General features: G+C 34.9%; 1 protein-coding gene across 2 annotated transcripts in view; it reads right to left on the bottom strand.

Annotated features, from left to right (window-relative positions):
- Positions 1 to 5,223: 5,223 nt before the first annotated feature.
- LOC135212096 (growth/differentiation factor 8-like) overlaps positions 5,224 to 12,483 on the bottom strand; it is a 99,149-nt gene continuing 91,889 nt past the window's right edge. For both annotated transcript variants that reach the window (XM_064245477.1, XM_064245476.1), the window contains exons 3-4: positions 9,808 to 9,990; positions 5,224 to 7,009 (exon numbers count right to left, since the gene is read on the bottom strand). In XM_064245477.1, coding sequence (XP_064101547.1) covers positions 6,623 to 7,009; positions 9,808 to 9,990 — 570 coding nt within the window. In that variant the 3' untranslated portion in view covers positions 5,224 to 6,622. The remainder of the gene's footprint in view (positions 7,010 to 9,807; positions 9,991 to 12,483) is intronic.

The following is a 12,483-nucleotide window of genomic DNA, read 5'->3' as shown; positions in this document are numbered from 1 at the left end:
CAAACAGCATATTGGAGATGCAAATCAGTATTCGCATCACACTATTTAAGAGAATTGGAGATGGTGTATAGTAAGTGCAGTACCCTAGATCCTTTATTATTGGCTATCAGTGGCTGGCATGGTGTTTGGGAAGGGAAAGTAGGAAGCATCCCTTCCTTCCTTTTTTTTTTTTTTTTTTTTTTTTTCAGGTAGTTGACTCATAGGGAGTCTGGGGGTAATTTGTACTAGAATACCCACCAGTTTTAGTTTATGGTTAGGGAGTTGGAATTGTGATATAATGGCCTAGGCAATGGTGTTTTCTGGTTTTCGTGTATTGGTCACCCTTGTTAGACTTTGTTAGCATTCAGAACTGATCTTCGCTACAGAGCTCCCACTGAGGTAGCAGGCGACTCAGGGCTATAGCGCCCTCCCTGACTCTACTATTTAAGATGCACGCCAGCCAGAGGCAGTATCATCCTGCAGTAGCTCTCTTACTACGTAAGGAAACAACAAGCGTTGTTACAATGCGAGCCTTTTTTTTTTTCTTCCACTATCCTCTAATGAATAGTCCATATCTCCCACCTACTGGTAAGTTATTTATATAAAACTGACATTTTTTATAATAAAGTAGAATTCTATATAGACTTACCAAGTATACAGAATGGGAACCTTCCCTCCTCCCCTCACATGGACGTCAGGGTACAAACGAATTGAAACTCTTGGCTCAGTAACTGTTGTCGTTCTTTCCCGAAAGTGAGTGGGATTAGTTCCCTATACCAAAAACAACAGAATCGCTACCACGGATTCTAAATTTTAGCTGCCGATATTAGAAACTGATAAGTATGTGATTACTTGGTAAGTATATGTAAAATTTTATTTTTGATAAAAATGTCATTATTAAATACCCGTTGTTAACTTTGTGAATATTTTGCCAATTGTTTTGATAGAAAGCTGTATCTTGAAGAAATTCTTTCATAGATCTCTATCGATTTCACTTCCATACTTTATTTTCAGTAATGGTTGTTGGATCCAAGTGTTATATCATAAACTTTCAAAAGTCATCAGTTATACATTTCCAAACTTATGTTTCCCAGAAGCCTATCCCATTGAAAGCCTGTAGACTTTGAATTTTAATTTGTATAAAAATCGTGCCACATACTGCACCACCCAGATGTGCACCACTTATCACGGACGTCCGTCATTGTCCAGTTGATGAATAGTGCTTTCAAATTATTGCATATCTCACATGAATCTGTAAATTTTCTCTTGATTTTTCTGTACCCTATTTTCAGTAGCCTTCTGGAAAAAAAATGGTAGAAAATGATTCTAGTTGTAGTTAAATAACGTTGCGTCAAATTTATAATCATGGCCTTTACGTTGTTAAATTCTGATCTGGTGAGATGGAAGCTCGAAAACAGTTTGTCAAATCCCAAGTATTCCTTCCCGGTCCTTCCTCAATATGTTGTGTTAATTTAGCGACAATATTGTCTCCAATGGTTAAAAACCTTTCTATGACTGTTATTCTCATCCCACCTATCCTTATGTTTAACTGCCTGCCTAAATCCATTGTCAAAGCTTATGGCCTCTCCTGTTAATTTGTTAAATAGTATTCTTGAAAGCTCCGTCATCATTCTCCATTCTCTGTTCTTTCCAACCAGAGAGATCCTTTATCACTGTATCATTCCTTGTCTTGCCTGATACCTTTTCGGGATGCCATTGACTTTGTAAAATTTGATCTTTTAGTTTCTTGTATTCTGTCATTCAGTTTTTTCAGCCCCTCGTTTTTCATTTTATTTGATCCTGTTCTACATGCATACTTTTCCGTGAGCATACTTTTCCCCATGAATTACTCCTGCTATATGCCAACTTTACAATTCTGAATCAGATCACTTCTTTTCTTCTTATTTAATTTGGCAGTATACTCTTCTGTGTTTTATGGTGTTTTCAGCAGAGTATTCTTAATATGGTTCCAGGTTTTGAAAATCTGAATTCCTACCTGATATTTTACTCTTGACTATTGTTGCTCCGATTTTCACCATTTTTCCCAAACCATTGTACCACCTGATTTTGGTGTATTCTAAAACAGTAGTCATAATCCCTGTCTTGTCTTTGGCGTTTCTCTTGCTGTTAGTGTTGATAGCTATATGGCCAGTTGTTACAGATATCGCCTGTTATTGTTAATTATTAAATATTTATCTGTTTCTGTAATTACCTTTGTGATCTATTATTATTTTCTTGATGTAAGCTACATTTCATAGAAATGCTCCTTCCTTTTCTACTTCATCATTCCTGTATTCAAATATTGTCAGCATAGCTTGCCAGAACACTCTTCAAAAACTAAAATTTTCTCGTTTACTATTACTTGTAAGTGCACGTAATGGTAGAACCGTCATTAGAAACCATTGAACTTTTAGCCCTATTATTTCTGTCGTACTGCATATACCTTCAAATTCTGTTGTCTAACGGATGTGTTCACTATTAAGTTTAAAAGGAAAAAAAACTCATCCTTATTACTACCAGTGTGTGTATAGTGACATCTGTCCATCTCTGGTTATTATTCTCTACAGAGTTCAACTGGATTTCAAGAATCCCAGTATCTCAAGTTGTTTGCCAGCTTTTCACAAATTTTTATAATGTTTTTTATTTAATGAAATCATGGTCAATCTCTACAAAAACTTTGACCTTCTTTATCTCGTCAAAACTGTGGTTGAAATGTTAATCAATTTTTGTTTTTGTAGGGGGGCAGGCTAAAAAGGATAGTAATACGTCCTGTATACCTACCTCTTGGATTAGGTAATGATAAAAAGACTAGGGTGGAAGACTCATTGGCTAACATCTGTCGTCTGGGGAGTTGTGAAGCAGAAAATTTTTAGTCCCCTATTTCTTTGAATAATCATGGCAGTAAAAATCCAGAAAATAATACTTTTAGAATTATTACACTGTGCGAACATGCCAGTGATGTAGAATTATCGTGATGCAGTTGTCACGTACTTGGTAAATGTATGTTCATTCATTTAAGGAAATAGGAAATAAATACATAAAATACCAGATTACATATTTAATTTACAGTAAATTGCATTTTGGACTAGATAATAATAGATAAATGTATATATGAATATATGTATATTACAATACCTTGAATAGCTAAGGTAAGGTAGAGACACACTATCACAGGCAATATTATAAAAAACACCGAAATTTCAGCAGCACATCGCGGCCAGCCAGCCTTTTATGAAAATTCCTGCTGCACCATCACTATCATTATCAACAAGTACTGTGGTTATATTTAACGATAAAAAAAGGTTCTATGGCGGTTTTTGTTAGCATGAATAAAAAAAATCTTATTAACTTATCTCTCTGGTTAATCCTAAATATTGACAACGAATTTCAGCTGTGTATTTATGACATTATTAGTACTTAATACTACCTTACTTAAAATCACATTACAGTGGAAAAGAAACACGGAAAAAACATTTCAGAGAAATATATATATGTATATATATACACATATATGTACGTATGTTTGTTTTTATACTGTATATATACATGTGTATACATTATGTACTGTGCGGTTATGATATACACACATGTACACATAAATGCACATACCAGCATATACATTCGTTCCTGTGCGTACAACCTGTGTTGATGATATATTATATATATATATATATTATATATATATATATTATCTATATATATATATATATATATATATATATATATATATATATAATAATATATATATTACCATGCACAGATTTTCATTACAGGAATGCGTTCCCACTACCCTAACCAAGTAATGATAAGAAGCATGAAAAGCATAATTTTCATTTTTTTCTTTTTTTTTTTTAGAAACCTACAAACATAAAAAAAAATATCTGAGATCAAAGGTCAACATTTATTTTAAACACCCATGATTTATGGCAATTAGTGTTCATCCTTCTAACTTCTATGTTTCCCCCAGAAGTCACTGTGCCCTTTCCAGTCGTTCAGTCATCGTTTCACTCATTCACTCATGCACTCACTCTCTCTTTCCTTCTGGTAAGTGTGGCGGAATAACGTTGCAAAATCCCTTTAACCCTCTGCCCCCAGACTTGTGATTTATACACAGTCGGTAATACCCTAAAAGACATTTTGCTTATTCTTTTCTAACCTCACTACATTAAACCTAAATTCCACTAACCTAGTGTCAACCCTAAACAAGCCCTTCCTACGTGCTTAAAAAAACTGCCATAGCTACATCGTCTTCAGCTATTGAGGGGGAAAAATCACCTTAAAAGCCACATTTTCCACCTGTGCTTATTCTTTCAGCTGAAATATTTTTTTTTTTTTTAGTATTTGTCTTTAAATGATGTGTCCATTGCGTATCTTTGCCATGAGCCCTCCACACAGCTCGTACTTTTCTATCTACATTATTTATTTACAACAACGCAATTACAAACAAGTTCATTTTGGACCAACTTTTTTGTGTTGTGGGGCGCAATTGCAGTTTCTGTAAGGTAACTTTTACTTGTATTCATTACAAAAAAGGGGGAGGGGGAAGCGGTTATTGCTGATGGAAACAAAATGGCGCACCTTTGATCGAAGGTGAATTGTTTCATTGTAATAGAAGCAGAAGAAATAATAATAATAATAATTGTAATAATAATGAATGATATTATTATTAGTATTATTGTTATTATTATTTCATTGTTATTAACTTTATCATTACTGTTATAATTACTGTTATTCAGTCTGAAAGCATCAATTAGGTAGGACGAACCACATAATAAGGCTAAGCAGAAGATAGAGAAGACTTACGAAAATAACGATATAATATGTAATATTAAGCAGCTTGACATGATTAAGCAGTTATGCACTTGAACACACATGGCGTCGGTGAAATCACTGATAGAAAATCTAAGCATTTTTTTTTATTTATCTTTTTAATTACAAAATTAGGCACGGGTACAAGTACGTTAGGTCTGGAGAGTGTTCGAGTATTTCATATAGACATTACGGATGAGCTATGAAGAGCAGAGAAGTATGTACAGGTGTGTAAAAGTCTGTTCATTTGCTTGAATTTTACAGGTAAACTACCCAAACATTGTATATGTATATATGTATATATATATACATATATATATATATATATATATATATATATATATATATATATATGTGTGTGTGTGTGTGTGTGTGTGTGTGTGTGTGTGTGTGTGTGCTTTGTGTACAGTGACTTAGGAAATATTAGTATCTATGTTTCTGTTTTTTTTTTTTTTTTTTTTTTTTTAATTAAATTTTTAAACCTTGAGTCAAGCATTTACGGCATATGTAGGAAGTCATGGATGAACTACAGAGGTCCGAAATATTTATTATCGAATCTGGCTTGATTTATTTTTATTTATACAACTTACATGTTCTGTTGTGGACCTATTGATCTCAATTAGCTGCAGAATTACGCGGTAAGTCGAGTTTTGTGGTATTTTATTCCACTAACTTAGTTGATTTTCGCTTGTTCACCCTACATATGTCAGTACTTTTGCGTAGCATCACCGATACCATCAAGTTTACGACTTAGAATTCACGTGATCGGTAGAAGAACTTTTAATAAATGGTCATTGTTTTTTTTATTTATTTATTTTTTATTTTTTATTTTATTTTTTAGCATTAATGCCTCGGTAACTAAAATCGTTAATTAAGAGTAATTTGGAAATTTACGGGAAGCTGAACGTGCTTTTAATGGTTTACACTGAATGGAATTTTCTTTTGACTTTTCATTTTCTTTCCAGCAGATTTAACGAAGTTGTATAGGTTGGAAGGCGGTTATATTTGATAATCTTTACACATACGTACGCCTATAAATGCACTTACGAAGGATGATATATATCGTTACGTTTTGCCTAACACATGTACTATAAGCCTTAGGATCTACCTGGAAGTTGATTTTGGTTCTTTCATTGGAATATTTTCAGTTGTATAGTTTCAAGCTGAAATAACAAGTCTGTAAAATATAATGTGGCATAGTAGTGTCTTCTAATAATAAAGTACTGAGTCCAGATGTTATGTCATGATTTGCTATTTACATGATTGATGGATTTACATGTTCTTTGTATTTGCAAGTCTTAGTGTTGATAGATGCACTTGATCACATCCATTCCCGTACACTTTATGTGCATACGTTCACTGGTGTTTCTGATATAAGTTACGTGTATACGCACTGTTAGTTTTAAAAAAAATGGCTTTGTTATTTTAAATTGAGCTCCATCCACTCAAGAGTTGATTGCGAGTTTCGAAAGTTAGTTTTAAGACTGCGTGCACAGATTTCCTTATGGTACATTAAATTACAGTAGTTAACTCTCGGATTTCTCTAGCTCAACCCAATGCTTGCGTAGTACGCTTCGATAAGCGTTTCTTCTTCTTCTTCTTCTTCTTAACAGTGAGATTGTATGCCATTAAATTTTTTCTTCTGAGTTTATTAGCAGAGTATATTCCATCTCCTTGATCCAATCCATGTTTCGTTTCCAGTCAAATTCTAGAATGAATGTCAACATCGTTTGATGCAACATGAGGCGCTGTACCTGTCGTTTGGCGAGCGTGTAATTTTGGTTTTGCATGTGGACTTTGTAAATCATTAAGTACGACCAGATATCCTATATTTTTAAGAGCACCCACAACGATCCACGACCATGTCTTGGATGGTATCAAACTTAATCTTATGGTCATGGTCGTAGTAGAGCATCTTCATCGGGGAGAGTTTCCTCGCACCGCAACAGGGACCGTGTTTGGCGCTGCTGCTGTTCATCTTCTGAATGAGAGCGCTGTGGGCATATTTTTGAGCGTACAAGTAAGGACACTCGCCGTTGCAGAAGTTCGCATCGTAGACCTTGGGTGCTACTATGAAGTCCCAGCCCATCTCGACGAAGTTGACCGAGAGGGGGTAACGACAGCATCTATCTGTGTCGTTGTTGGTGCAGAAGACGTTGCCACTGTTTCGGCGGTTACGCCCTCGGCGACTTTCTTCCGTGTGGATCTCTAGCAGAGGCGCCTGCAGGGAAGTATAAATGATGAGTGTTAGTTTTCGTTCAGAAACTGAAATAACAATATCAAAGTTCAAAAACTTTGAAATAACAATATCAAAGTTCAAAAACTTAACTGTACATTCGAAATAGAAATTCCGTTTTGCGCGTCACCCATACACTATTTTTGAGGTAATGTTGTTAATAAATTATGAATGCAAGTGTCTACAAAGTTGTGTATTTGCAATAAAGCATATCCTCGCTACGATTATTTTGGGAAATCCTGCTTTAATGAAGTCACTTTTCTCTCTTGCTTATATGTATACTAGAAAAATCAGTATTTGATATATTGCAAAATCAGCTTCCTCTCCGTCTTAACAGAAAGCTTGTAAGATATAGGGAGGAAATAACTATTAAGGGAAAAGGACAATTTGTGATCAAGCGGAATATATTTTTAGGCATTAATGATCCTGGAGATTTAACTTTTATTCCACTTTCAATTAAATGTCATGAATACTTCCAAATTGCAAAAAGGAATGAATTTACAATAATGCTAGATTCAACTTCTTTGGGTGCAAGCAAGCACACGAACCTTCAAGTTTTCCGTAATATTTTAAACTACATGAATGAGCGGTGTTCTGAATATAGTGGAGATGTTGATTGGAAAGGGATTAATGCCTTTACATTTTAAGAAATGAAGATATTTCTGCTATAGGCATCGCGTTATCGAGACTAGGTTGAGTAAAACAAGAAAATGGTTTTGGATGTGCTGTAATCCATAACGGCGAATCACAGGGAGCTAAGTTCCCTGAATTGACCTCTATATTTACTGGAAAGTTAGTAGTATCAGTAAAGGCATTGGAACTGGTTTCATTCAGTAAAGGGAAATGCTTTGCTATATACTGGGACTTAAGAATGCATTCCCTGAGAGTTGTTAATATTTTGTACCCATTAGTCAAAAAAACTCTATATTATCTCTTTCACGTGTCAGTGCAAAACTGTTAATTTAGCTATATTCCCTCTCTCGCAGAAAGAAGCTAAAGAGGCCACTTTATATAATTATTACGCTAAAAAAGAAAAAAGAAATCTCCTCCCCCCCACACAGACACTCATTTGACACGAAAAGATCAATTAGGTCATGCATTTTAAGGAAGTGGCAAGAGAGGTGGCTTTCACCCCTCTTGCCAGCAGTAAGAAATATAAATGACTTATGAATAATACTAGCCCCTGGTTTACAAGTTCTGAAATCATATAACCGAGAGGTTGAAGTTCGAGAATCGGGCATAGCCGCTCCACTCATAAGAATATTTTAGACTAGATTGCACCAGTCTGTGTGCTGATTGTGCCGGGTAGCTTTCGGTGGGGCGCATTCTGGCACGCTGCTCCCGATTTGTAAGAAGCAGGAGCAAGTAATGCCTTCACCTAAAATTATTTGTTGAGATTTTGAGTTCCTTATACCCATTAAAGAGGAAATTCTCTTTAATGAAATTTAAACCATATACTCCTAACATATATATTTTTTTCCTGATGGATTTATGGGATTGGTATGCATAGTTTTTATGCATTAGTATGAGTTTTCCGTGTGTTTTTTAATTATTTGTAAAGATTAAGTATGGTTATAATTTCATACGTTCTTATATTCATTTAAAATTGTCCCTTAAGCACCAAAGAGGAGCATTGATTTGTGAACTATGTTACTCATGTAGGTAAAGTTAAGTATATCTTAGTTTAACCAGACCACTGAGCTGATTAACAGCTCTTCTAGGGCTGGCCCGAAGGATTAGATATTTTTACGTGGCTAGGAACCAATTGGTCACCTAGCAACGGGACCTACAGCTTACTGAGGGATCCGAACCACTTTATATCGAGAAATGAATCACTACCACCAGAAATAAATTCCTCTGATCCCGCGTTGGCCGAGCCGAGAATCGAACTCCGGACCATCGGATTGGTGGCCGAGCGTGAAAACCATTCGTCCAACGAGGAACTTACTGTAGGACATTGTACGGAAATATTAATGGGATTAGTGGGGATTTGTTGAAGCGAAAGCACAGGAAATGAATTAACGGCGAAATTTCACGGATGCCCATTGCATTGCTCGGCATTGGAAACTATGGTGAAAATGAAATATTGGATATTTTTATAGTTTGTCTTGGTACTAGTGCGCCATGTAAATTGGAGATTATGTTTTTAGATGTTACACAGGCGATCATTGTAGCACGAAACATTAATGTTAAAGGTTTAGATGCATTCACCTTCGTGCATTTACCTCTTGAAATATATTCGTATGTGCTGCCATTAACAAAGGGAGTTCCCTGGTAGTTTGTTGATATCAAAAGTGGAAGGCTTTGTGGTAGTTTTCCTAGCCAGAGAACTTTTGATATTGTAAGCAACTGTCTCCCATCAAGTTCGGATGGTACTTTATTACAATATTTTATTATCTTTTCTCTCGTGGCGGTTGTTTGAGTAAAGCTGATGTTAATGGTTTTGTGTTTTACTTTCAGATATCCATAGTGTCGATATCTTACAAATATTACTGTTAGAGAGGCGGAAATATTTCTCCATTTTTCCAAACAGTATACTTGTTCATGTGTTTCTGTTATGAAGTTACTGGTTAGCCAATTATTAAAGGTGGCGTTCTCAATGAAATTTTTCCTAAACAATTGTACGTAGGGAAAATAATTTACATCAGTGTTTAGTTGGACGTAATTACGTTATATGCTTTGCCTATGGACTGATTAATAGGAAGATAGTATATAATACAATGAGCTATTATTAACAAAGAGTAGGATAAACAGTGACAAGAAATTACGTTGATGTCACTTACATTAGATGGAGATTCCGCAGGATCAGTCACTGCCACTTGACGGCCCTGCGAATCTAGAGCTTCCACTACCAAACCGAGGTTTTCTTCGGGTTTGCTGAGCCACTCCTGCAAGAGTTTGTAGACAGGAATCTTCACCCAGTTCCCTTCTAAAGCATCAAATTCTTTCCGTAATGTCGTTACTTCCTGCAAATAGTTAATTCAGTAAGAAATTTGTAACATGCTACGACTTTCAATTACAATTTTTTTAAAAATTAAGCATTAACGGTATATATAGTATATATATAGATATATATATATATATATATAATATTATTATATATATATGTGTGTGTGTGTGTGTGTGTGTGCGCACCAGTCTATCCTAAATGTAAAGTATAAGGTGAAATATCACGGTTAGGGGCTTCGTTTGTATAGTTGACTGTGTCGGAAAATGTGATATTATTATACTGATGTAATTTTGAATTTGCTGTTAAAAAGACCATTTGACACATTTTACATAAGATTATGGAACACTCATTGAATGCTGATACCCATCTGTCCCTTATTATTTTATGGCAAAATTGCGTTACGTTCTTGCATCTCGTCTTGTGAATATTGCAAAAATTGAAGGAAAGACCAATTTAGTTGCTATATTGTTCCATTTAGTAATTTCTGGCGAAAGTTGTTTCAGTCTTTTAGCATAGGGCCACCATTCAGGGCTACTCAAATGCCACAATGACACCACAGTCCAATAGAAAGGGAGTAGAGTAAAAATAATTAACGTTAGAAACAATCTGCAGTTAGAGTGAAAGTAAACAAAAAGATCTAATTTTATTCCTGAAACATAAATACTTTTCGTCTTTTTCTTTGAGAATTATTGGTGTTATTTAGCAAAAATAGACGTTACTTATTCATTAGCTTACAAAATTAATTGCTTGAAAAAAGAGTAATAGAAAAAACCACACACACACACGTATTGTTGCTTTATCTCCTACTTTTATCTTATACCTCTGCTGAGGAGAATTTTGTTCTATCTAATAGTGTTAGGCAGATGGAAATGAAACACTTTAGGATATTTACGGGGGAAAATTGTCTAGATTTAGGTTTGGATCAAAGTTGGGGTGGGAATCTTGGATTTGAAAATAAAAATCATGTATGTTATTGACCTGTGAAAGAAAACATACATGACGCAGAACAGTTTGGTAACCAGGCTAATTATTTGGGCTGTGGTTTGAAAGCAAAGATTAACGTTTTTGCATAATATCATTCAGTTTGCTACATGATTACACACAAAATTTGTGTGTGTAATCTATATATATATATATATATATATATATATATATGTACTATATATATATATATATATATATGTGTACATACACACACATTATATACATATGTATGTATATATATATATATATATATATATATATATATATATATATATATATTTACATATGTATGTAAGTTCAGAAATGAAAATGTGCATAACATTGCAGAGCACGCTTATCACGAATTGGAATGCATGCAAATTAAAAATAAAAGAGTAAAAGGAGAAAAGAATAACAAATGACTAAAGATAAATCATCTACCGGGTAAATAAAAGCAATATAAACACACACACACAACACACACACACACACACACGCACGCAACAAGTCAGCTTCTCTTAGGGATTTGAGCATCATCGTATTTCAAGGAGTCGGAAAGTAATAAAAGGGCTTTGAAGACTGGTACTCGAGAGTGATAGGATTAAAATGCAGACTTGTGTATATTAAAGATTTATATAATTTGGTTATGATCCTAAAACGAAAGTCAGCCCCCTTCATGAGAGATACGGGGTAGTGTTGATGAGTTTATTCTATAGCATAGTGATCATAATACCAAGCACTTGCTTGCTGATACGTGGGAAGTTGAGATGGAGAGAGCGATATTGCAAAACTGGGTCTCCAACTGTTGGTTAACGAGAATAGCAGAGCGACGCTCTTCAGGCTGCATTTTGGCGGTGCAACAGGGCTGTCAGTGAATGTTGTTGGAACACTTAAGAGACACGAGATAATATTACTTGCGATTATGCTCCGTTAAAAAAAATAGCTGCTGTCCTACGCTTATTTGTAACTTGAGAAAGTTCAAATCTGAGCCTTCTTAATTGAGTGCAACTCGCAGTTCATCAATGGAGTCATGTTACCAAATAAGTATGTTGAGAGAGATTAATGCAAGGGCAGCCTGGTTAAATTTGTAGCGATGATGATGCAAGTGGCGTTAGTGCTCTCTCTCTCTCTCTCTCTCTCTCTCTCTCTCTCTCTGTGTGTGTGTGTGTGCGTGCGTGTGTGTGTAAAAGATTGCGCCCTTAATGTGGAGACCGGACTGAGAAAAAGTAAAATAATTAAACAAAAGTCTTGAATATGAAATTATAATGAAAAACCCAGCCTCTTCAGAGGAACTACTGTAAAGTGTTATTAACATCATATCTATACTTATTGTTTACAGTTTTATTGAAAAGTTGTCATTTGATCTTATAAATTTTGGTTGATTTGGAACGTTATGGCGGCGTGATAACATTTCCTCTAGATGTAAGAGGCTTGAGTCTGGGATATATGTAGGTATGTGTATATTATTACATGAGTGCTAAATCTTTAGAATTTTTTCTGTTAATAGCATGTCGGGAATTCTTCAGTTTTTACCATCAGGAATGAT

This window comes from Macrobrachium nipponense, chromosome 40, assembly GCF_015104395.2.
Source record: "Macrobrachium nipponense isolate FS-2020 chromosome 40, ASM1510439v2, whole genome shotgun sequence".
In the NCBI taxonomy this organism is placed as follows: domain Eukaryota; kingdom Metazoa; phylum Arthropoda; class Malacostraca; order Decapoda; family Palaemonidae; genus Macrobrachium; species Macrobrachium nipponense.
The sequence above is the reverse complement of the archived record's forward strand: the minus strand, read 5'-3'. Positions and strand labels throughout refer to the sequence as shown.